General features: G+C 37.3%; 1 protein-coding gene across 3 annotated transcripts in view; it reads left to right on the top strand.

Annotated features, from left to right (window-relative positions):
- Positions 1-27,142, top strand: part of CDK19 (cyclin dependent kinase 19) — a 180,559-nt gene that overhangs the window by 42,784 nt on the left and 110,633 nt on the right. Inside the window, exons 2-4 of one of the 3 annotated variants that reach the window (XM_029944499.1) lie at positions 2,148-2,209; positions 9,443-9,511; positions 23,091-23,166. In XM_029944499.1, the coding sequence (XP_029800359.1) occupies positions 23,143-23,166 (24 nt within the window). In that variant the 5' untranslated portion in view covers positions 2,148-2,209; positions 9,443-9,511; positions 23,091-23,142. The remainder of the gene's footprint in view (positions 1-2,147; positions 2,210-9,442; positions 9,512-23,090; positions 23,167-27,142) is intronic. The other 2 variants (XM_029944498.1, XM_029944497.1) reach the window with 2 other exon arrangements.

Raw genomic sequence — 27,142 nt, 5'->3', positions numbered from 1 at the left:
GGGGGGGAGATTCTATCAGCTTGGTTTTTAGAAATATATGCAATATGCCAGTAAGTAACTTAGTGTCTTAGATCCTTAGCTTAGAGTGTCACAAGCAGTGTGTTAGTGGAGGGTGCAGTCTATAAGACTGTTTTGGGAATTAAGAGAAGATAAGTCTGAAGCAGATAGTCCTGGGCAAATAGCTATATTAGTAATATAATACAGCCATCTCTTGGGGACTGTGATCTTTCTGGCTGCCATTTAGCCCTGCCAACTATTCTAGGCTCTTTTGGTCAGCTTAGTCTTTTTGCTTTGGGCTTCCTTCCCTGTCCAGTTCCCCAGATTCCTTGGTTTGGTGCTCTGTATTCCTTCTATCTAACAACGTAAAAAAATATTTTTATTTTTGAGAGAGAGTGAGAGAGGGAGAGAATGAGAATGAGCTGGGGAAGGGCAGAGAGAGAGGGAGACAGAGGATTTGAAGTGGGCTCTGTGCTGACAACAGATAGCCTGATGCGGGGCTTCAACTTGTGAACCATGAGATCATGGCCTGAGCTGGAGTAGGAAGCTTAACTGACTGAGCCACCTAGGCACCCCTATAATAACTTCTATTAAGTTGGTACTTTAAGTCAAATGCACTGTTTTAAATTTTTCTAAAATATAGCATTCTGTGATTTTCCATATCTTAGTTCCCTTGATATTCAAGTATAAATCTGTGACATGATGAAGGAGTCCTCATTGAACAACTTTGATTGTACTAAGAGATTAAGTGGCCTGCTTGATGTCACAAAGCAATTGAATGATTTATCTGGAACTTGAACAGAGCCATATAACTTTAGGGCCAATGTTTTATAATACTATGTTTCTTCCTTAACATACTATGTTTTAAGACAACACTTTGTTTCTTCTTTCCTAATTATTTGATGACATTTTTAAGGATTTCTAAATATTATCTAAAGATAACGTGCCCCCCTCTTTTAAATGAAAAAAAATTTTTTTACTGTTTATTTATTTTTAAGAGGCAGAGAGACAGAGTGTGAGGCAGGGAGGGGCAGAGAGAAAGAGACACAGAATCCAAACCAACTCCAGGCTCTGAGCTGTCAGTACAGAGTCCAATGCGGGGCTTGAACTCACAAGCCATGAGATCACAACCTGAGCCTAATTTGGACACTTAACCAACTGAGCCCCACCCAGCCGCTCCCTTCTTTTAAATTTAATAGCCAGTAAAATTTATTTGATTCCTGCCCTTATACATCAGCTCTGCGGGCTGTAGAGTACTCTTTTAAAAAGAAAAGAATGAATGAAATCTGAGTTCTAAATATTTTACCTAATTTTATCCTTTTTTTTTTTTAAATAAGAGTGTTTTCTGAATAGCTTTTCATGTTCGTGCTTACATTTATTTTATAATATTGGAAAAGGTAGATTTCCCCCTTACTGCCTAGCATATGTAGTAACTTGCTCATTTCAACATTACCGTCAAACTTAAATTTTGGCATTAGAATATCTTTCTGATTCTACTTTTCCCTTTTTCCTCTGCCTTGTCCTCTTCCAGGTCTATTTCTAATTGTTTTTCTCCTATAGCCCCAACGATCTCAGGTCCTAAGAAAGAATTTACCTTGTAGGGTCTATCACATTTTAATATGTGAAGAATATTTTTCTACTTAATTTCTCTTATATTCTTTATGTATTGGCTCTTCACATAATTTTGTTGTTAATTTATTAATATTAATTAATATTAATTAATTTATTTATAAGTAAGCCCTACATCCAGCTTGGGGCTTGAGATCAAGAATTGCATGCTCTACCAACTGAACCATCCAGGTACCTCCTCTCTCACATAATTTAAAAAATTAATTTGTTACTTTCAGCATATATGAATTCATACCTTACTGGTCTTTTAGTATCTCCCAGTAGTACAAGTTGCTTCTTTTGGTGAGAATATAAATTAAATAAGGCTCGACATCTGTTTTTTTCATGTAATTAGCTGCATAACATATAGTGAGCTCTGAATATTATCAGTATATTGTTGATTTGCTCATTGTCAAATCTGAAATCTGATTTCCTTGGCAGATATGTAGACTTGTGATAGGCATTTGGCATTTTATGTTTTGGGCAGTGTAACTTTAAATCTACATAAACTTCTCTGCCTTTTGCCTCTGCTGTGTTCATAGATTCCAGGAGGGCTTCGTGTATGGACCTCAAGCGTTGGAGGTAGCAGACTTTTCAGCAGAAGGTAAAGCAGAGTGTTGCCTTCTGGTGTCACTGTGTGTGTGTGCTGGGGTGGGTATGTGACAGGTGAGAACTCTTCACAAATGTCGTCACAAAATAATTTATAATGATGCATTAAGTAATTCATAAAATTGAAGACTAGGGTATATAATTTTATCCTGTATTATTAAAAGTCTAAAACTTTAGATAGAACTAAGTACTGAATTTCACTCTCTGCTGTTAACTAAAGAGTAGGAGTGATTAAGAAAAGAGAGCATTAGCGTAATGTATGGTTTCTACTGCCTGGCTTTCACAGACCTAGCTTCGTGATGATTTCTTCCTGGGAAGTTGTCCAAGTCATTATTCATATGTTGTATTCTTCCCTGCTGCTCCTTTTACTGAAAGATTGCTTCACAATAGAGGTAGCCTATTCCATGACTCATGACTAGAGGATAGACATTCTTGCTGTAGGTCCCATGTGCCAAAAATGTTAGTTTCCAATATGGTAATTACTTCTCTCTTCAGAATGTGTTAATATGCTCTTCTCTCAAGTTAGTTCTTGTTTCAGTAGAGAAACAAACACATCCCACATATTTGTAAAATATGTTTTTATAGAGACCTTCTTAATGAGTTACCTTTAAAGAAAATAATGCAACACACCTTTCCTGGGTAATGCTCCTTTGATTTCTTTCTTTTTTTTTTTTTTGAACAATAGAAACATTTTGCCTTTTATGTGCCAGATAGTCTAGATACTACTTTCTGTGACTTTATAAAACCACTTATGAACTTTCTTCAGATGATATACTTGAATAGAGGCTTTTTTGTTGTTTGTTTTGTTTTTCAAAATCTACAGCAGCTGACGAAATGTACTCTTAGACATAGCATTCATAATGTGGCTAGATTTTAGATTGATTCTGAATGGAATTAGAGGACTGGTTTTCTTATTTCTTCTGGAAATTTCATTTGTAGTGGCTATATATTATACTTTAAATGCAGGTTGTACACCTTATGCAAAGTTAAGGTAGTACATATTTAGTAAATTTCTACTCTATATTCAGCACAGAATCACTCCATTTTACAATCAACCAAGTGTAACTATTTCTTTCTCTTTCGTCCTATTCAGACAAGCTTCTCTTATTAACTAGGATATAGTTAATGGGGAGATAGATGAATTTCAGAGTGCTTAGTATTGTAGTTAGCTGCAATTTTACCTCTTAGGCCATTTCCCCTTTCTTTTACACTTTGCAGTGCCAGTTGGAGGATATTTTCTATTTACCAACAATATTGGAAGTCATTTCTTGAAGGCCTTTTGATGCTTCATTTTCAGGCTAGTTGGCTTTATTCACTACTGTTGAAATATGCAGCCTTATATTTGCTTAACTAATCTGAGTGTGGTATATTTTGTTACCAATTGAGAATCTCAATAGATTTATCCTAAGCACTAGCATAAAAGATAAAAAGTTCTGCTTCTATCAAGGCAGAGAAAGACTCTCCTCCCCACGTTTTTATCCCCTAGTTTCTATGAGATGCAGTGTGATGAAATGGGTGGTTCCAAAATTTTTTTTTCAGATATGATTGCCTTTCTTTTTTACAGCAGTTTTAGGCTTACAGAAAAATTGAGTGGGAAGTATAGAGAGTTCTAATATACCCCCTTTTCCCCCATCCATAATTACCATCTTGCTTTAGTGTGGTATATTTGCTGTAAGTGATAAGCCAGTATTGTTAGATTATTGTTAATTAAAGCAGTTTCCCCTTAGGGTTCACTCTTTGTGTTGTATAATCTGTGGGTTTGACAAATGTACAATCACATGTATCCACCAATATGATACCAAACAGAATAATTTTGTTGCCCTGAACATATCCTGGGCTCCACCCATTTATCCCTGGCTTCTTTCCTTTGAGCCCCTGCAAACCACTGATCTTTTCTTGTCTCTGTAGTTTTACCTTTTTCAGAATAGTATAGTTGTAATCACACAGCATGTAGCCTGAGATTAGCTTCTTTCATTTAGTAATAAGCATTTAAGTTTCCCCCATACCTTTCTGTGGACATAGTTTTCAGTTCATTTGGGTAAATACCAAGGAGTGTAATTGCTGGATCGTATGATAAGAGAATGGTTTTTATAAGAAGCTGCCAAACTCTTCCAAAGTGGCTGTATCATTTTGCGTTTCCACCAACAATTAAGTGGCTCTCCTATTGCTTCACATCTTTGTCAGCATTTGATTTTCTGGGTTTTAGCCATTCCAATAGGTATATCCTTTGTCCCATTGTCAGAGATCATTTGCCTATATTTAAGTGGGTCTGTCTCATTTTGTGTTTTAATTTGCAGCCCTGTAATGGCATGTGATGTTGACCATTTTTTCATATGCTTATTTATCATCTGCATATCTTCTTTGGTGAGATGTCTGTGTAGATCTTTTTGCCCATCAAAAATTTTTTTTACCGTTAATTCATTTTTGAGAGACAGACAGAGCGTGATTTGGGGAGGGGTAGAGAGAAAGGAAGACAAAGAATCTGAAGCAGAGTCCAGGCTCTGAGCTATCAGTACAGAGCTCAACATGGGGCTCAAACTCATAGACTGTGAGATCATAACTTGAGCTGAAGTCAGACGCTTAACTGACTGAGCCACCCAGGTGCCTGTCTTTTGCCCATTTTAGAATGGAGTCATTTAAACCCAATAAATGGGTTCCCTTATTGTTGAGTTTTAACAATATTGAATTAAAAAAACAATATCAAATTGTATATTTTGAATACCAGCCTTTTAATTGATACATATTTTACAAATATTTTTGTCCAATCTGACTAGTCTTTTTAGTCTCTTGAAAGTATCTTTTGCAGAGAGATTTTTAGTCAAAAGTCTCTAAACTCAAGATCATCTAGATCTTCTCCTACATTGCCTTATAGGAGTTTTGTTGTTTTATATTTTACATTTAGATCTGTGTTTTTTTGAGTTAATTTTTTTTAAATGTTTTCTTTATTTTTGATATAGAGAGAGACAGAGCATGAGAGGGGGAGGGGCAGAGAGAGAAGGAGACACAGAACCGGAAGCAGGCTCCAGGCTCTGAGCTAGCTGTCAGCACAGAGCCTGACGTGGGGCTCGAACCCACAAACGTGAGATCTGACCTGAGCCGAAGTCCGTGGCTTAACGGACTGAGCCACCCAGGCACCCCTTTTTGAGTTAATTTTGAGTTAATTTTTATGAAGGGTATAAGTTCTGGGTCTAGATTAATTTTTTGCATGCGAATATCCATTTGTTCAAGCACCATTTGTTCAACACATTTTTTTCTCTAATGTTATCCTTTGTTATCTCTTTCAGAGATCATTTGACTATATTTGTGTGGGTCTATTTCTGAGCTCTCTATTCCATTCTGTTAATCTATTGCCTGTTCTTTTGCCAATGCTACCCTGTCTTTTTTTTTTAATTAAAAAACTTTTTTTAACATTTATTTATTTTTGAAAGAGAGAGACAGATCATGAGCAGGGGAAGGGCAGAGATTGAGGGATACTCAGAATCAGAAGCAGATTCCAGGTTCCGAGCTGTCAGCACAGAGCCTGACGCAGGGCTTGAACCCATGAACTGTGAGATCATGACCTGAGCTAAAGCTCGACGCCCAACTGACTCAGCCACCCAGGCGCCCCTTAATTTTTTAATGTTTATTTAGTTTTGAGAGACAGAGACAGAGTGCCAGCGGTGGAGGGGCAGAGAGACAGGGAGACACAGAATCCGAAGCAGGCTCCAGGCTCTGAGCTGTCAGCACAGAGCCTGATGCAGGACTCAGACTCACAACCGTGAGATCATGACCTGAGCTGAGGTTAGATGCTTAACCAACCGAGCCACCCAGGCGTCCCAGTGCTACCCTGTCTTGATTACTGTAGCTTTATTGTAAATCTTGAAGTTGGGTAATGTCAGGCTTTTGCCTTATTCGTCTTCAAAATTGTGTTGGGTATTCTGAGTCTTGTTTTTCCATGTCAACTTGAGAGACATTTTGTCAGTGTCCACAAAACAACTGGCTGGGATTTTGATTGGGATTGTGTTGAATCTATCGACTAAATTGGGAAGAACAGACATCTTGTCAATTTTGGGTCATCTTAGTCATATACATGGAATCTCTCTCCCTTTATTTAGATCTTTTTTTGATTTCTTTCTTCAGTTTTCCTTATATAGATCTTATACATGTTTCGTTAGATTTGTACCAAAGTATTTCATTTTTGGTGGAGCTAATGCAAGTGTTATTATGTTTTTAATTTAATTTCAATTCCAACTTTTCATTGCTGATATATAAGAAAGTAATTGACTCTTGTATATTAACTTTGTATCCTGCAACCTTGCTATAATCATTTATTTGTCCCAGAAGTTGTTTTTTTTTTTTTTTTTTGAGCCTTTGGTATTTTCTCCAGAGGTAATCATATCATCTGTGAACAGAGCATTTTATTTCTTTCTTCTTAATCTGCATACTTTTTATTTCCTTATTTCACTGTATTAGCTAAGACTTCCAATATGATATTGAATAGGAGTGCCTTTTTCTGGTCTTAGGGAAGCCATCTAGTTTCTTGTCATCAAGTATGACAATCTCAGTGGTATAAGAGATGTAATGTACTGCTCATATTCGGTCATAGGAGGACTTCTTCCCTTCCCCCAGCTCTCTTCCCCTCATTGAATCTTCTGTAAGAAAGATAGGATTAAATTGATGATTTTAAAAATATTTTAAATCATGGAATTCAGGCAGTTTTTTATATTTTATCTTATATTTAGTAACTGCACACATTACTTAGTTCCTCCATTCTCTTGTGAAGTTTGGTAGGACAAAGATTTTACTTCAGTGTATTATTATAATCCTTGTAGGGTCCAATATGCACTGCAACAGGCAAAATTATTTGTTGTGGAAACTTAATTCGAGACTCTTACTGTAAACTTCCATTTTATTAAAAAAGGTAGATAACCAATAACATCAGTCCTCATCGATTAATTCATAAGATATTTGATTGTTAGTTGCTAGATATTGTGATGGCTACAAAGACACACTGATGACACCTCCACTCAGAAAACTTATTATCCATGTAGGAAATGTTAATTTCAAATGTTATGTTTCATTTTTGTTGATATTTGATGAAAACTCATATTCCTGTATCCCTTCCTAAGCATTCTAATTGAAATGTTTATTCACAGTCTTCTTTCATACTATCTTAAGGAAAGTTTACAATCTTTTTAAATGTTTATTTATTTTTGAGAGAGGGAGAGAGAGGGAGAGAGAGAGAGAGAGAGGGAGACAGAGAGAGAGAGACAGAGCATGAATAGGGGTGGGGCAGAGAGACAGAGATACAGACTCTGAAGCAGGTTACAGGCTCTGAGCTGCTAGCACAGAGCCCTACGCGGGGCTCAAACTCTGAAACCGCGAGATCATGACCTGCGCTGAAGTTAGATGCTTACTGATTGAGCCACCCAGGTGCCCCAAAAGTTCACAATTTTTATATAAAAACTGACATTTATTGAGCCTATAGCTGGACACAGTGCTAAGCACTCGACATATGTGATCTCAGTTATCTTCAAAAGAGTTGTGCAGATTTGTTACTATTATTCTTAGTTTACAAATGTGAAAACTGGTAACCTGAGGGTAGCTGTGTAACCTTCCATATATAAAAGGTGTATAATTCCATATCCCATGCTAAGTCACACATTGTAGAAAAGTAGCATACCAAGTAGCATATGATCGATGTCATGTGTATAGTACAGAGATGTGCTTGGTGAATGCAGAGAAGAGATAGACTAAAGTGTTCACAAAATTTCTGGAAAGCTTGACCTTGTCTTAGTGGATAGGAATAATAAGGGGCAAGACCGATCAGGAAGATTCATAACCATGGGAAAGACAGAGGGCCACAAACAGGAACTGTTTTGTGATTTGACAGTATAATATAGAAATACAAGAAAAATTTCTGCTATAGTAGAAAAATGCAATAGAACAAAATTTGTCTTTTATTTATTTAAACTTAAAAAAAATGTTTATTTTTGAGAGACAGAACATGAGCAGTGAAGGGGCAGAGAGAGAGAGACGCACACACAGAATCTGAAGCAGGTTCCATGCTCTGAGCCGTATGTAAACTCACGAACTGTAAAATCATGACCTGAGCCAAAGTCAGATGCTTAACCAACCTAGCAACTCAGGTGCCCCATGTCTTTTATTTTAAATGAGAACTCCTCTCCTCCATTTTTCTCTTAAAATCATTTCAACTGGATTTGCTTGTTAGGTTTTGAGTATGAGGGAGTGGATCACAGAGCCCCTGCATGACCCCCGTGTCATCAGTCCCCCAGCTTCTGTCTGCTGGGTTAGAGAGATCAGTGTAGCAAGTGCCGAGGGAGCAAAAGCCTGGGGTGGGTGGGATGTGGGGAGGGGATGGCAGATCAAAGGAACCTTCTTTTTAATGTCTTTATTTTGAGAGACAGAGACAGAGAGTGAGCAGGGGAGGGGCAGAGAGAGGTAGACACAGAATCTGAAGCAGGCTGCAGGCTCTGAGCTGTCAGCACAGAGCCCGATGCAGGGCTGGAACTCATGGACTGAGATCATGACCTGAGCCGAAGTCTGACACTTAACTGAGTCACCCAGGTGCCCCTCAAAGGAATCTTTTAAAAAGGATTTTCCTAAAATCGAGTTATCTTTTTGCCTTATCTCATTTGGTTAAGTACTCCACAAATAGCCATTAATATGCTATATACTGTTTAGTTACAAAGGCCTCTAGGAGGTATCATTGTTTTCAGTGAACTTAGTGTTTAGTTTGGAAGACCAGAGTAAAGTAAATAATTAGAAACCGCTTAGCAGTGTTAAGCACCAAACCATGTAGTTTACATTGTTAATACTGTAGGATACTTTTTTTTAAGTGATGGTCTTCAGGGTTCTGTCCTCTGCTGTTCTCATGATTTCATTTTCTAAATGCTTTCACATCTCCATCTCCAGTCCACACCTCTCTTCTAAGATACCGGATCATCCAAATGCCTTTTGGGCATCTCCATTTAGACAATACCACAGTCCTTTCAACTTCAACTTATTTAAAACATGGAATCACAAACACACAGACTACTTAAAATCCTTCTTTTCTTGGGCTTAGGTCCAGTATCCTTAATGTGGTTTACTTGCTCTGCTTATCTGGCCCTGCCTCTTTCTTTCTTCTTCAGCTTTAACTTGCTTTGGCCTATTCTAAACCAGCCTTACTGAACTTCAAATGCATCTTACTCTTTTGCCTCTGACGCATGCTATTCCCTTTTTCCAGAAGGGGAACAAGAGATGAAGCTGTTGTGATTAAAAGCACAGACTCTGGACACAGACTTCCTAGATCCAGGTGAATCCTAAATCTGCCACTTGCCTAGCTGGGTGATCTAGAGTGACTTATTTGACTTCTCTGCTTTCAGTGTCCTCATCTGTACAGTGAGATGGTAATAGTCTCTGCTTCACGGCACATCGTGAGGATTAAAAGAGTCAGTATAGTTGAGACTCTTAAAGTGTGTCTGCCTTGTACTAAGAACTATATAAGTGTAGCTATTATTATAAGTCTTATTATAAATGTGCTGTGGTATTGGATGGTGTTTTTATGTTTTAAAGATGATATAATGATAACAGAAAAAAATACTGTTGTTTCCCTATAAGGTATGAGTTGATTTGGTTGGTTCTTATTATTGGCATTTATCTTTTTTCTTGGATGAGCAGCAGCTTTATATTTCTAACTTCTTGTTTTTTGGCTTTTCGTGACTAAAATTTGATCTTAGGTTGACATTCTTAGGAAATGGATCACTTGACAACATAAGGTTTACCTGAGTTTTTATACACGCTAATTAGTTTTAGCGTGTATAAAAATTATCAGGTAAACCTTGGGGCGCCTGGGTGGCTCAGTCGGTTGGGCGTCTGACTTCAGCTCAAGTCATGATCTCGCTGTCTGTGGATATGAGCCCCGTGTTGGGCTCTGCGATGACAGCCTCTGAGCCTGGAGTCTCAGATTCTGCGTCTCCCTCTCTCTCTCTCTGCCCCTCCCCAACTTGTTCTGTCTCCCTTTCTTAAAAATAAATACACATTAAATTTAAAAAATCAGGTAACTTTTAAAAGAAAATGAATTCTCTTTTATTTAAAAATTTTTTCTTTTTTCATTTTAGAGCAAGAACAAGATGTGCTGCCAAAATAAGCACGGGGGAGGGGGAAGAATCTTAAGCAGGCTCCATACTCAGTGGAGAGCCCAGTGCGTGGCTTGGTCCTAAGGTCCCGGGATCATGAACTGAGCCAAAATCAAGAAGAGTCAGACTCTCAACTGATTGAGCCACCCAGGTGCTCCAGAAAATTAAATCTTAATAGCTAAGAGCTGACTTTTTACTTTATGATTTTTGTGCCTTGTTGGTTAAAGTTTCAAGTGAAGTCCTTGAAAGAATTTTGCTTTTTTCTTTCAAATGTAGTTCAGAGATTGTGAATTATAATGGTTCAAGTGGTTTGGGTTCTAGCAAGGGTATTTACTATATTATTAAATAGACTTTCTGAAAGGAAAAACTCTTATTTCTCTTTATATACACAATTCTGTTTAAATCTAACACTTTTCAGAACACTCTGACACCAGATGTGTGAGTTGTTTTCTCATCCTGACCAGTTCTCCGACACTAGCTGGATATCCTACAGTCTAATAACTCAGTTTTGACACTAACAGCTTGCAGTTGGTGCAGACTCCACAGACTAAGGGGTCAGTCCCATAAGACTGCCCCCAACTTCAGACCACAGTAGAAGGTGGTGGGTTCCCAAGTCACCCACAACTTCTGTCTAACTCAGCTACAAATTGGAGGTTCCAAGGACCCTCTCCTCAGGTTCAGTCATTTGCTGGAATGGCTCGTAGAACTCAGGAAAACAGTTGAATTACTAGATCACTGCTTTATTACAAAGGATAGATTAAAGAATACAAATGAACAGCCAGATGAAGAGTAAATAGAGCTAGGTCTGTGTCTGGAAGGTCTAGAGGACAGGAGCTTCTCTACCCATGGAGTTTTGGGGTATGCCACCCTCCTGGCAAGCAGATGTATTTATTCCTGTTCACCGATCTAGAGCTCTTGGATCTATAGCTCTTGGAACTCTGTGCTTCAGGAACTTTTTATGTTTACGGAGGCTTCATTATGTAGGCATGATGGATTGAGTACCTGGTGGTTCAGTTGGTTGAGCGTCTGACTTCAACTCAGGTCATGATCTCACAGTCCGTGGGTTTGAGCCCCGCATCAGGCTCTGTGCCTCTCTCTCTCTGCCCCTCCCCTTTTCACTCTCTGTCTCTCTCTCTCTCAAAATAAAAATAAAAGACATAAAAAAAGTTAAAAAAAAAAAAAGGAATTGTTGACTATGGGTTTTCCACCTCCGTCCAACTTCTTGGGGATGTGGATGCTGTTGAGGGGCGAGTGAAAGTTCTCATTACCTAGTTTTCCCCTACCAACCAGCCCCCATCCACTGGTTATCCAGGGACTTTCTAAGCATCACCTCTTTAACATAGTGTAGTTGTTATGAATAACAAAAGAAGTTCTTTTCACTTTTATCCTTCTGGAGCTATTCCAGGAACAAAAACCAAATATTATAATAAAAGATGACTCTATGCTCTAGACACTTAAGAAATTGCAGAGGTTTTAGAAGCTATGAGTCAGGAATCCTGGAGGAAGACCAAACTACATATTTCTTGTTATATCACAATATCACATTTTCTATTATCACAGTAGTTCAGGTTAGCCAGGAAAAGTTGCAAAACTGAAATCTTCTCAAAAGCAGATTCCTCAGTGGTATAGGTTTGGCAGAAACTTAAGTAGTATGGTGAAAAACATGTATTTCAATTTAAAGTGTTGATTTTCACATCTTAAAAGAGGACTTCGGCTGCCTCTGGTTGGACTTCAAACTTTCCAGTTGGGTTCTTTCCGGTTTGTCTGTTGGCTCATGGGGAAGACCCTGAGGGCAAAGCATCCCCTGCTGGGAACCGAAACTACCCCCTGAAGCAATGTAGGCGCCCTGAGCCCACCAGACCCCACCTGTGATTGACTCCAGCACAGGGATTGATTTGACCTTCACTTCCTACCTGCACTACCCGCCCATCTTTGCCCTACATTGTCCTTTTTATAAACCTGGAAGTATTTTCAGCACATTGGAGACCGTCTTTGGGATGCTGGTTCGCTGTTCTGGGCATTAGCCTCAGGGAATTGAACTCCTTTTTATTCACCACCACTCACTCCTCTGCCTTTGGATTTTGTCAGCGAGAGTGAGCCAGCCTGGTCTGTTTGGGATCCCCAGACCCAGGTGCTCTTGCACCCCTGTGCCCCGGCTACAGTCTTGACTGTTTTGAGTATTTGTTTTTCATTGAGACTTATGATCTGAAATGATCTTGTGAAGACAGAAACAGGAAAATGTACCTAAAAGGAACAGGTGGTTGTTCTAGTTGTATCTGATGTGACAATGCTAGGTCCATTCTTCTGCATACTGCTGTTTAGTTTTTCCACCATCATTTGCTGAACTGAGTGTCTTATTTCCACTGAATATACCTTCCTGCTTTGTTGAAGATTAATTGGCCATATGTTTGTGGGTCCATTTCTTTTTTTTTTTTATCAGAAAATTTTTAATGTTTATTTTTGAGAGAATGGGAGAGAAAGAAAGAGAGACAGAGCCTGAATTGGGGAGTTTAACAAGATAGAGACACAGAATCCCAAGCATGCTCCAGGCTCTGAGCTGTCAGCACAGAGCCTGATAAGGGACTCGAATGTTTGTAGGTCCATTTCTGGGTTCTCTATTCTGTTCCATGGATCTGTGTGTCTGTTTTTGTGCCAGTACCATACTGTCTTGATGATTCCAGCTTTGTAATCCAGCTTGAAGTCTGGAATTGTGATGCCTTCAGCTGTAGTTTTCAACATTACTTTGGCTATTTGGGGTAGCTGGTTTTATTTGAGGCACAGTCTAGTCAAGAGTTTCATGTACAATATTTGGTTGTCACATGTCTTAAATAGACTCCTTCCCCATTTTACCTTTTTTTCTTCTTAGGAACCAGGCCAATTTTCTTGTAGAGTGTCTCACATCTAGATTTGTCTAATATCAAGGTCTTTTGGAGGGTGGCATTTACTAGAGAAGGGCTTATCAACCCCAGTGGCATGCGTGCAGTCAATTTGTTTTGGGTCCTTTTATTAATTCTTTAAGTTCTTTGGCCACCAATCGGTTTTGGAGCAGGGGAAGCCTATGAGTCTCTTTACCTCTGCTCTGAACACAGTCAGTTTAACCTGGTAGTTAGGTGCCATGATGTGAAAGAAGAATGGTCACCATTTTTGTTTCTTCTGAGCATTTTCTCTTGTAACAACACTTGCTTTTTTAAAAATAATTTTTTAAATGTTTATTTTTGAGAGACAGAGGCAGAGCACAAGCAGGGGAGGGGCAGAGAGAGAGGGAGACACAGAATCTGAAGCAGGCTCTAGGCTCTGAGCCGTCAGCACAGAGACCAACAGGGGTCTTGAACTCATTGGCCACGAGATCATGACCTGAGCTGCAGTTGGACGCTCAACTGACTGAGCCACCCCATGTGCCCCAACTTGTAATCACATTTACATCTATAGTTTTAACAGTTGCCTGTGTGTAATATTTTCTTTTCCAAATTCCATTTCTGTTATTTACTTGTGTTCATCTTCTTCTGGCTATTCTGTAGCCACTTCAGAATTACCATGTTCAAAATGAATTTATTTTCTGCTTGCAAACTGGCTCATTGTCGGTATTAGTATTTATTGAGGAGGGGGAGTGTAGATAGTGTAGTGTAAATGGCCCTATTTTCACTGAGACAACACTCTGGCCAGGAACGGCAGTGATCTTCAGTGCTTTTCTGGATGTTCAGCTCTCTCTCATATACATACACACATGTGCATATACTTTTATTCGTCAAATATTTCTTTAATGCCTACGGTGTGCCTATATATATTTGGCCACAGTAGTTAGTCTATCTCTGGAATGCCTCTAGCATACATTCCTTCCATTCTTAACTATATTTACTCTGATTTTGGTCTGTATCAACCCTTTTCAGAACTTTTACAATGTTTCCCCAACCTTTGGTTTTAAATCGGCTGGTCCATCCTGCACACTATCTGCTTGTTGAGAGTACCTGTTACTGTTTTTTAAAAATTTTTTATAGTTTGTTTTTGAGACAGAGAGAGACAGAGCATGAGTGGGAGAGGGGCAGAGAGAGAGGGAAACACAGAATCTGAAACAGGCTCCAGGCTCTGAGCTGTCAGCACAGAACCTGACGTGGGGCTCAAACTCATGAACTGTGAGATCATGACCTGAGCTGAAGTTGGATGCTTAACTGACTGAGCCACCCAGGCCCCCCAAGAATACCTGTTTGGTCATATGTTTCTCTAGCCTGAAAACCTCTGATGGCTTTCCATTATACAGTAAAAATGCAAACTTATAACCATATCATATAAGACTATGCTAATTCTTTCTATTCTGTTCTTTTCATTGTTATTTCATCTCTTATGTTGTAGCCATGCAGGTCTCCTGCCAGTTTATTGAATATAGCATAGATTTTAATCTTTTGACTGTCCCTGCATTTCTGGTGTCCATAAGGCCTTGGAACCTCTTACTTTCTAAATGAAATGAAATCCTGCTCATCTCTCAAGGTACACTCATAGGTTCCCTTTGAAAATTCTTTAGCTGATAGCTATCTATCCCCTCCACCAGAACCAAAGCCTGCTTTCCATTCTTTATCTGATGTGCTTTGCATATGTATCTTCTATAGTGTTTATCAGATCGTGTCACTTGCTTCTGTGTCTCTCGGTATAAAGGTTCACAAGGGAAAGATCATCTTGTTCTTCCTACTGTTCCCAGAGCCCAACGCAATCCAATGCCTGGCACATGACACATGCTTGGTAAAATATTTCTGGAAGGAGAGTCTGGCATTACTTGCCATATTAACCACTGTAGCAAGTAAATATGACTTGAGATTCATGAATTCTCCCTAGGAAGATAATATTTTATATTAAAACTTTTGTTTACACCAAATATTTGCTAATAATTACTTTCTGTGTAATCCAGTCCTTAATTATTTATGTTATTGTTATTATTATTATTATTATTATTATTTAGTAATCGCTATACCCAACATGGTGCTCCAACTCACAATCCAGATCAAGAGTCACACACTCTTCCAACTGAGCCAGCCAGGCGCTACAGTTATTTATATTTTAAACTTAACACTTTGGCGCCTTGAGTCTTAAAGCATTACTGTAGATATATTTTAATTAAAATCACTTCTGAGCAATAAGAATTTGCCGTAATAGGAGTTTCTGAAATGTTATCATTTTAGAGCCCATAAAATAAATGTTTATCTGAATTGGAATTTTAAATGAAAGAAATAGTATAAAATGAAGATTGTTTTTTAGAGAAAGAGATACATTAATCAGTTTTTGAGAAAAGAACCTAAATAAAGGCAATTTTCTAAAAAAATGAAGGCAAAAAAAGAAACTCTTGTCAAATTTCTATGTAACAAGAGAATCCTGAACTGATTAAGGAGACATGACTGTATTTTGGTAGTATTTAGAGAATGAGTGGATGAAATGTTTGATAGATGAAAGCATAAAGAAGGTGCTAGTACTATTTGACAGTTTTCATTAATAAGGGGTATAAAAAGAAATAAGAGTAACTGGTATTAACAAGATTTTTAATATGTTACCCTTCTTTTTAGAGTCTATTATTTTAAAAATATGCCTGATAATTAAAAATATTATGGTGTGGAACTGTTACAAATGAAATGATATGCTGGGTTTTGTTTCAAAATAATGAGGAAGAGGGAGACAGTGTAAGTAACACTGGCCAGCTGGTAATAATTGCTGAAGCTGTGTGACAGACACATAGAATATCATTGCCATTTATTTTTCATTTTTGGAAAATTTCATGGTAAGAAATTTAAAAATATTATGATATTATAAAGGAGAGAGTTTCCAAATAAGGAATTGTTACTATTAGGCTGGCTGAACATTCAGACTTAATCAATGATATTGAATAACTCCAGAATGATACCAACATAAAACTAAACGATCTTTTTTGGGTTTTGTTTTTCCAAAGTTTATTCCATGTATCTTTTTTCCCCCCATGGGTTCTGTGGAAGCCTCTCAATCTGCTAAGCCAAATTACCATATATTAAAAGAAAGGAATAGGAATTGATTTATGTCAGCATGCTTGAAGAAAAATTTGTTGAGAAGACTCAGGTGTCATATTGTTTGAAGAATGTCTTATTGATAGTACCTAACTATAAAAACTGGTAATACTGTATTATCTTGGATTCTGTATTTCTTTTTTTTTTTAATTTTTTGGATGTCTTTATTTTATTTTGAGAGACAGAGAATGAGTGGGGGAGGGACAGAGAGAGAGGGAGACACAGAATCTGAAGCAGGCTCCAGGCTCTGAGCTGTCAGCACAGAGCCCGATGTGGGGCTCGAACCAACAGACTGAGATCATGACCTGAGCCGAAGTCCAATGCTTAACCGACTGAGCCACCCAGGTGCCCCGGATTCTGTATTTCTGATCATTTCATTATCTGAATTCTGTTTTTACTAAAATTTTTTAAAATGTTTTTTAAAATTTATTTTTGAGAGACAGTGCACAAGTAGAAGAGGGGCAGAGAGAAAGGAAGACACAGAATCCAAAGCAGGATCCAGGCTCTGAGCTGTCAGTACAGAGCCCAATGCAGGGCTTGAACTCACGATCCATGAAATCATGACCCAAGCCAAAGTTGGATGTTTACCTGAGCCACCCAGGTGCCCTTATTTAAAAAAATTTTAAGTTTATTTATTTTGTGAGAGAGAGAGAGAGAGCGTGCACAAGGGGTGGGGGGAGAACAGAGAAAGAGGGAGAGTAGGGAGAGAGGGAGAATCCCAAGCAGGCTACTCACTGTCAGTGCAGAGCCGGATGTGGGGCTCGGGCCATGACCTGGGCTGAAGTTGGATGCTTAACCACCTGAGCCACCCAGGTGCCCCATTGGAGTTTCTTTCTATCTAAAAGAGTCTTTAATGAGCTTAAGAACCGTCTTAAGATCTGCCTAAGTCTTGTTCTTAATGATATCATCAACCAAGCCGAGAACCTCAGACTTCTTCATTCAGCCTTCTTCATCTTCACTGTTTATTAATTGTTTGACTCACAGGGAACACTTGAGTGGCTCAGTTGGCTAAGCATCCGGCTTCAGCTTGGGTCATGATCTTGTGGTTTATGAGTCCCTCATTGGGTTCTGTGCTGACAATTCAGAACCTGGAGCCTGTTTTGGGTTCTGTATCTCCCTTTCTCCCTGCCCTTCCCCCACTCATACTCTGTCTCTGTCTCTCTCTTAAAAATAAATAAACATTAAAAGGTTTTTTTTTTTTAGAACAACTGTCACAAAGCACCTGGGTGGCTTAGTCAGTTACGTGTCCGAATCTTGATTTCTGCTTGCGTCATGAACCCAGGGTTGTGGGATCAAGCCGTGCATCAGGCTCCGTGCTAAGTGCGGAACCTGAATGGAATTCTTTTTCTCTCCCTCTGCCCCTTTCCCCCAGAACTCATGCTCTTGCTCTCTAAAAAAAGCAAAAATGAAAACAATCAAATCACAAATAGAATGATGGTCACAGTGTTCCTTCTTTTCTCTAGTCTATGGTGTCCACTGTGTAATGGAGAGTGTTGGACTTGAAACTAGAAGATTTTGTCTCAACTCTGCTTCTGGCTGCTTGCCTAGCTTCTTCGTCTTTAAAAGGAGGAGGGTTTAATAGAGTTGTCTTAACCTGTTTTGGAGCTAAGGTTCTAGTAAACTATTCCAGGTTCTTACCTACTCACACATTGCTACAATGTCCTAATTGTTTTTCATACCTCTCTCAGTCCTTCCTAATAAGATTAATCTTTATACATCACTTTCATTGTCTTTACAATAAAATCTTATATTCCCTGGTCTGCATTTATTCATGCCATCAGTTTTCTGGTTGGGGGTGTTATCATTTACATGATTAGACAAATTGGAAACTTTATCCCTCTTTATTCTTTCATTCACCTACAGAAGCAAATGTGTTACTAAATTCTATCAGTTCTGACTCAGAAATGTCTTTTGAATCCATATTTGTTCTCGTCTGCTTTTGTTCTAATCTACTTCATCTTCTCTTGTCTGGACATTTGACACAGACTCCTAGATGTTTGCCCTGGAGTTACCAGTTATCTCTCTGAATAAAGATTTCTTAACAGGTACCTTTTCTGTTCTAAAAACATTTTGCTGCCCACTGTTGACATATGAAGCACAGGCTCTTTTGCAGGACTCATAGGGTCCCTTCCCTTACTTTTCTATCCTTCTCTTGCTCCTTTGCATCATGCCCCAGCTTTTCTCATGCTATACTTCTGCCTCCAGTTCTCTGGCCCCGCCATCTCTTCTCTCCTGGGGGAACTCCTCCCCTAAAGGCATCACTCAGGTAGTTAAGTTATCTTCCCTAAAGCTCTGAAAGAAATACTATTCTCATTCTCTCTGTGCCTGTTATGCACACCTCTTGCACACAATGGAAGTCATATCAGAGTTGTTGGTTTATATTTCCTACCCACCCAGAATCCCTTTCCAGGTAGATTGTGAACTCCATGATGTCTGGGTAGTCAGTCTCTAAATTTGTTCATCCTTAGAATTTGGCCCAGTGTTAGGACACATATTATTTACTCAGTAGTTTGTTGGCTGATGTGAAAGAAAATAGTAAGCCTTTTTTTGTTTTCCTTCTAAACAAACTAAAAAAGGATTTAACTATGTTAGTTTGAAGACTTAAATTTTTTTTATCTTAGCCTTGCTTGAGTTTGAATTTCCTCATCTTATCTTAAAAGATGCTTCTAATTTTTTGTCTGTCATAGATCCTTAGGACCAGAAATGGTCCAGGGCTGATCTGGACACTTGGTATTATTATTATTATTATTATTATTATTATTATTATTTAATTTTTTTAGAGAGCGAGAGAGGAAGCACACGTTGGAAAGGGGGCAGAGAGAGAGAGAGAGAGAGATTGAGAGAGAGAATTTTAAGCAGGCTATGTACTCAGCCTGGAGTCCGATGTGTGGCTCAATCCCATGACCCTGGGATCATGGTCTGAGCCGAAATCACTTGGGCCAACAAATAAGGTTTTGGCCAGACCTTAGCTATACTTATACCTATAGGCTGCCAAATGGTACTTCACCTTGCTAAATGTGATTGGAGGCTAGTCACCAAATTGGGACATTATTGAAAGGTATGACTATCTTTTTTCATTAAGCCAGTTTCTAATATTTTATTTAAGAGATGTTCCAGAACTTGCTTCTTCAAGCTTGAGAAATTCTTCCCTGAATTACATTTAAATTCTACTGAGCCTGGTTTTCTGCCTGGGACAAAGCTATCATTTTGAAGACAACAATTTCTCCAATTTGTGCAAATATATGCTTCTTATATTTTCTACTATCTATGGAATTGCTTGCATCACGAGTTTTCCAGAACATAGTGTCTCTGATGGAAAATTTAATAGAATTGCAGTCACTGCCAAATTTATTTTTCTATTTTGTTATTACATAATGTTCCTATTGAATAATTGTTTTTCTTTGTCACTGCTGAGAGTGAAGCCGCATGGTTTTGATACACATGACAGCCATATAGAAGAAATGTCTTTAAATTTACAAAGTTATGTATTAAATATATCCATGTCTATGCTACAGATTTATATGTTTTGGAGTCTTCCTGGATTTACTTAGTAACCTCCTTTGATTCGTTTCTTTTCTTTTAAAAAAAATTTTTTTAACGTTTACTCATTTTTGAGAGACAGAGACTGCGGATGAGTGGGAGAGGGGCAGAGAGAGGGAGACAAGAATCTGAAGCAGACTCCAGGCTCCAGGCTGAGACTCATGTACTGGGAGATCATGACCTGAGCTGAAGTCAAATGCTTAACCAACTGAAATACCCTGGCGCGTCCCCACCCTTTTAAAAAAAAAATTTTTTTTTCCATTGATTATTTTCAATAGGCAGTTGCTCTAACCATCGTATCTAATGTGCACCAAAATTTAGAAAGCAGTTTCTCTGAAGGTTTTGGAATTGCTTTGTCTGACTTTATTACAGTAAAGAATGTTTTATTTAAAAGTAAAAGTAATGTAGAAATAGTTTTAAGGAAGAAGTCAGCTGCCTCTAAAAGCGAGGCTGTCATAGCAGTGTAGGTTCACTAGGTTCACCTGTTCTTCAGCCTTGTCATGTCAAAGAGCAAATTATATCTTTATGATACTTTATATTATGTGTGCCTGAGACACATAAGCTGTAGGGTATGAATTATCACCACCACTTGGAGAAAGTCCCCGAGAAGGGCAACACTCCCATCTGCTAAAAACAATAAAATGTCTCTGCCCCATGTACTAATCATTGAAATATTTGTGGGCATTGTGGGAAAGGACGCATGTGTAGTTTTTATAACTAAGGAATTGGCTCCTGCCCAGAGACTGGCATTGACATAGTACAGTGGTGGAAAAAGTCCTGCCACTTCTTCATATGGTGAACCTCAGAGGTGCCACATTATCGCTTATTGTCTGACAGCTAATATACAAGAAAAATGGTCAGGATATATGCACTTTCTTTCATTCTCAATTCCAAAGCTGCAGATAAACCTTAAGTTTGCAGATTCTTGAGTATTTTGCTAATTTAGCAGATGGAAGTTATATTTAAACTTATTAAGTGAAATAGTTGCCAGGTTTGTTCCTAGATCCCATCCATGTAATTCATAGTAAAGGCCGATGCTTCAGTGTCTTCTGCTCAAGCTTTCAAATTCTTTTGACAGCCTGGATGTGAAATTCAAAAGTCATTAGTGTGATGTGTTAATTTTGCACTTTTTGACTTCCTGCAAAAAAAAAAAAAATCTTATAGTTTCCATAGCAACGATAACCTATCCAGATTGTGTAATATTCTTTACTGTATTAAAAATAAATCCATGCAATTACATGAGCTTCTGGAACACTTCATTTAGGGAACTGGAGAATAAAATATTTTTGTTTAAAAAAATTATGATTTCATTGAAAGTTTTGCCAGAAAGCTTATGTAATTTTGTTTTCAGAATTTAATAAATTTCTTAAATATTTAGCAATACATACTTGGTAGTTAAATTAATAACTAAATGTGAAATTCACATGGTAAGCATTGTGTTAAGCATCTCAGACATAAGTGCTCTCCACATGTGCCTACACATACATTTAAGGTGGTGGGGACATTTGCCTTTAATTACATTCAGTCTCCTGAAGTTTGTACTTCTTAGTGGCTTCTGGGTGGTCTGAAAAAAGTCTAGCTTTATGTTTGGAGGAAACAGGATAAAGGAAAAGGAAAAAAACGATCACTTAAGCTTTCCTTAGTTTTGACTTTGCTTTTTAAAACATGCCTAAGATAAAACTTTGAAAATACTAAGGATTGTTTTAATACATGACTGTTTTCAGAGGATCAGATTAGTTTGGCTTTTTTCTAATTCTAATTTCTTAAACTCTAATTTAAAAGACAATATAACATTAGCATAAGTTCCTACATTTCAACACAACTGATTTTCATTTTTTATATTATTTTCAGCATATGTCTAGACATATGTGTATTTTATATAGTATAATGTGTCTTTTTATTAATTCATAGTAAACATTTTCCATGTTTCCAATGACAGTCATGATTATCATTTTAATAATTGCATAACAGTCTATCCTGTTGATATATCTGGTGTGTTTTCTGTTTGTTAAAATGCAGCTTAATTATTTCCTGAAAGCCATATATTGTAAGAAAAATGGATTTAATTTTCAAAAGATTATGGGAAAAAGTAACTATAATTCACTTGTGTGCCCAAAACAGAGGATTGTGAAAATCTTCAAAAGGCCTGTAAAATGATGTTTTTAAAATGCATATTCTCAATACCCTCTTAAATTGCCTTATCTGCTAGTAAACACAGAATGGGGAACATAAGGGGTAGGTACGTGGGACAGATGTGGCAGCATGTAGGCGCTGTCATTTGAGAAAACCATCATGACATGAAAAGCTTGTTGAGGCTCCAGTATAATCAAAGACAAAACTCAGAGGGTGTGGACAATACTCCTTTTATTAGAACAACCCACAATATGAACCACGTTTTTGACATTTTGGTGTAGCTGGTTCTGGTGTCAGTACCTTGTGGATACAGTGTTACTCTGGCCACTCGGTGCTGCTATTTTTTACGGACAGTATCACCATTATTAAACTGCTGTCTTCCCTTGGTTGAGCACCCTGGTAACTCCTGGGATCTCCTAGAATTCCTAAATCTACCTACATTGTTTGGAAAATTCCCTGTAACTACTAGGATTTCCTAGAGTTCTTGAGAATGAGATGTTGGTGGCTAGAGTTTTAAAGTCTTTCCAAAGCTTTTGGTTGAGGTCTTAGGACTTTTGAATGTCCCCTGTCCTAGGTCAGAACTAGGGTGTCCCAATGGGTTGACACTCATCTATAGCTCTTCCCTCCTATTAAATGGATTGTATACTATAAGGTTTCTTTAAACTAATATAGAAGATTATATCTGTCATTTATTTTTGTAGTTAATGTTTATAACAGAATGCTTTCATAAATTCCAGATAATTAAGACAGGAGTAGAATTATCTTGCAATATGCTTGAGTTTATATTTATGCTTGTTTACTTTTTGAAAGTAGTGCTGTGTTTAGTATCCTGTTTCAATTTTGAATTTTGTGTTTTGGCTCTGTTTAGTGTTTTCATTGTGACATGAATTTTTTTTGGTATTTCATATTTCGTAGTTGAAATATTATCAGAAGCAGTAAGTGGTGCATTCATAGTGAGAGTGTTTACATATCACTGAGAGACTGGTGCATTTTTATTGTTTTTGTGGTATAATTTGGAATCTGAAAATAATGTTTAGAAAAAATAATTTTTTCTGTTCATATGCAGAAAAGATGAAAAGGAATATGCATTGAAGCAAATTGAAGGCACAGGAATATCCATGTCGGCTTGTAGAGAGATTGCAGTAAGTGGATATCAATATGTTATATATTTTGTCATGGATATTGGATGATAAGTGATATTAATGTAAAATAGTTTCATTGATATGTTACATGCATAGTTATTTCATAGATGCCTATTAGCTTAATGATATTTTATCTGAGAAAAGCTGCATAAACTTTTTAGTTATTTGAAAGTCATCTTTAAACATTCTCTTAATACTATTTAGGATTTATATAATCTTAAGAATACTGAACTAAAAGATGATCTAATTAATTTAAATTGTGAATGAATATAATTAATAATTTAAATTAATAATTTAATGTCCATTTTTCTTATACTTTTAGGACTGATTTGTTTCTAGAGAAAGGGGTGATACTAGATATTGTGCACATAAAATATTATTTCTGATTATTAGATATTGTGCACATAAAATATTTCTGAAACACATGTTTTAGTACTAGATTTTACTAGTTGTTAGAAAAGTAAGACTGTCATAATAATAGGATAACTCCTTAAAGAAAGATAATTTTTTTTATTTTTTGCCTTTATATGACATACTTGTACATTTATGAAATGATTATCTATAAGAATACCTAACATTTACTAAGTATTCAGTAGATACCAAGCTTACTAAGTGCTTTCAAGTATTAATTAATTTAATTTTCACAACAATCATATGAAATAAATTATTTTAATATGCACATTTAACAGGTCAGTAAACAGAGGAAAAAACATAATTATGACTTAGAAGGCTTACTATTATATTATTTTAGTTCTTTAGTTTCTTATTGGGGCCTTATCATGATAACACATTTATTAGGGAATTTGGTCTCTAAATTGTTAAATATTTATACTGTCTGCATCCATCAGGTTCTTCTGTTTGTAATGTGGTAACTGTTGTGTATGTTGCCCACAGTCCATGCTTCTGCATTCCACAGATGGGCGTGTTCCACCAAAACTCTTCGTCAAAGAAAAGTGTGGTGCAGAGAACACACCAGTCAGGAAACCTGTACGCCTAAGTGCCTCTTGGCCTGAGTGGCTAGTTAGCTATGAGTGCCAGTTTCCGTATTTGTGAAATTAGGGAATTATAAGGTCTCTTCTAGGCGTAAACTCTTTGCTTTCAGAATGGGAGCTTCTCTCTAGACTGTGCACACTTTAAGTCTTTTCACCCTCAGTTCCTGCAGTAGTGCCTGGCATACAGCGGGTGGTCCGTGAATGTTTGTTGAATAAATAAATGAATAAACAGAATTAAGAAATTCTACTAGCATTCATGATCCAAAGTTTGGTTTAGAGTATATTATTTTTAAAAATTCCAATTTGGCAGTTTTCTATTAATTATAAAGTGGTATTTGTAATGCCCAATCAGAATAAGCATTTGGTAAGTGATTTTTAATTTTCTAAAATTCTAAACATTATTATCTCGAATATGAATATGGTATGTAATTTTGGTGTTTTATTGTTTCATAATTGAGTATAACATTAATTCACTTCCTCTGAGTTAATTGGGGGAAAAACCCCCTGATATTTAAGATATTGATTACTAGGAAATGAAAGCCCAGTTGTAGATGTCCTTTTTGAAACAGAGAGTTCTCTGTGATGAGGAATCCATGGATTACCTATTCTCTGCATTCTCACTAGCATTTGTTATCTCCTGTCTTTTTAATTTTTTTAATGTTTTATTTATTTTTGAGAGAGAGACAGTTTGAGAAGGGGAGGGTCAGAAAGAGAGGGAGATACAGAATCCGAAGACAGTCCTCAGGCTCTCAACTAGCTGTCAGCACAGAGCCCAACGTGGGGCTCAAACTCACAAACTGTGAGATCATGTCCTGAGCTGAAGTCAGATGCTTTCCCGACTGAGCCACCCAGGCCCCCCATCTCCTGTCTTTTTGATGGGAGTCATTATACAGGTGTGAAGTGTATCTCACTGTGGTTTTGATTTGCATTTCCTTGATGATTAATGATATTGAGCACGTTTTCATATACCTGCTGGCCATTTGTATGTTGTCTTTGGAAAAATGTCTGTTCAGTTCCTGTGCCTATTTTTTAATTGGATTTTTTTGTTTTTTGTTTTGTTTTTTGCTATTGAGTTGCAGGAGTTTCTGAAATATTTTGGATATTAACTTTTTATCAGATATATGGCTTACAAATATTTTCTCCTATTCTGTAAGTCACCTTTTCACTTGTTGATTGTTTATTTTGCTGGTCAGAAGCTGGACAAGCATGGCCCATCACAGTCTTCATATTTTTAGTGAGAATTTGCTTAATAGACCTTTAGAGTGTATGTAGTTTCTAGTCTGGATAGTATTTTATCACTACCTGAGTGACCTAGCCCCAGTGTGATAGTGATTTAGACACAAGTTTAGCATAGATGTTATTATGTGATGGCTAAGTGCATACATGCTTCTTTGTACAGTATAAGCCTCCTAACACAGTTTTGTAATTATTACTTTATGTAGTTGTCTTTTAGATTATATGGAAGAAAAAAGTTATAAACAAAAATACGTTTATGCTTTCTTTTTTTAATCCCTGTTTTTCCCTTTACTAGAGCTCTTTATTTTTTGTGTAGATGAATTAATGTCTGTAGTCCTTTCATTTTAACTGAAGGTCTCCATTTAGTATATTTTTACAAAACAAATCTGCTAGGGATGAATTCTCTCTCATTTTTATATTTGGGAATGTCATAATTGCTTCTTCTGTTTTCCTTCCTCACCTGGTTCTGTTTGATTTTGCAGGATAGTTGTACTGGATAGAGGATTCAGGTGTGACAGTCTTTTCCTCAGCACTTTGACTATATTAATCCACTGCATTCTGGTCTCCATAGTTTCTGATGAGAAGTCAGTTGTTAATTTTATGAGAATCTCTTGTACATGAGGAGTTATTTTTCCTGCTGCTTTCAAGATTCTCTTTTTGTCTTTGTCTTTTGACAGTTTGACTATATGTGTGTAAGCGTGGATCCTATTTGGAGTTTGTTGAGTTCTTGGACTGTAGATTACTGTTTTTCATCTAATTTTGGAAGTTTTCAGCTGTCATTTCTTCAGATGTTCTTTCTGCCTCTTTCTTTCTCTCCTTTCCTCTTAAGACTCCCATCATATACATGTTTATAGGCTTGATGGGGTCCTATAGGTTTCGGAGGCTCTGTTTATTTTTCCTAATTATATTTTTCTATTTGTTGTACAGATACTTTCAATTGCTTACCTTCACATTTGCTGATTCTTTGTCCTGCCAACTCCAATATGCTGCTGAAATTTTTATTTTAGTTATTGTACTTTTCAACTCCAAAATTTCCATATTTTTTTTTCTTTTTCTATTTCTTTTAGAAAGAAAGAGAGCAAGTACGAGCCAGGGAGAGGTGCAGAAGGAGAGGGAGAAAGAGAGGTAGAGAGAGAGAGAGAGAGAATGAGCAAGAGAGCGAGCCTCAAGCAGGATCCATGCTCAGCACAGACTCAGATGTGGGATTCAATCCTGTGACCCTGGGATTATGACCTGAGCCCATACCAAGAGTCAGAGGCTCAACTGACTGAGCCACCCAGGCGCCCTGCCATATGTTTCTTTTAACAGACTTTATTTTTTAGAGCAGTTTTAAGTTTACAGCAAAATTGAGTAGAAAGTCTAGAGATTAGAGATTTCCCATATATTCCCTACCCCACACATGCATACCTACCAGAGTGGTAGATTTGTTATAACTGTTGAACCTACGTTGATATCCAGAATTCATAGTTTACCTTAGGGTTCACACTTGGTATTATATGTTCTGTGGGTGTGAACAAATGTTTAATTACATGCATCTTCTGTTACAGTAGCATACAGAATAGTTCCACTGCCTTAAAAGTCATTTAGGCTCTGCCTGTTTATCCTATACTCTCCCCACCCCTGCCCTGGCCCCTGGCAACTACTGATCCTTTTACTATTTCCATGGTTTTGTCTTTTCCACAATGTCCTATAGTTGGAATCATAGAGTAGGTAACCTTTTCAGATTGGCTTCTTTGACATGGTAATTT

This window comes from Suricata suricatta, chromosome 7 (assembly GCF_006229205.1).
Source record: "Suricata suricatta isolate VVHF042 chromosome 7, meerkat_22Aug2017_6uvM2_HiC, whole genome shotgun sequence".
Classification (NCBI taxonomy): Eukaryota; Metazoa; Chordata; class Mammalia; order Carnivora; family Herpestidae; genus Suricata; species Suricata suricatta.
The sequence above is the reverse complement of the archived record's forward strand: the minus strand, read 5'-3'. Positions and strand labels throughout refer to the sequence as shown.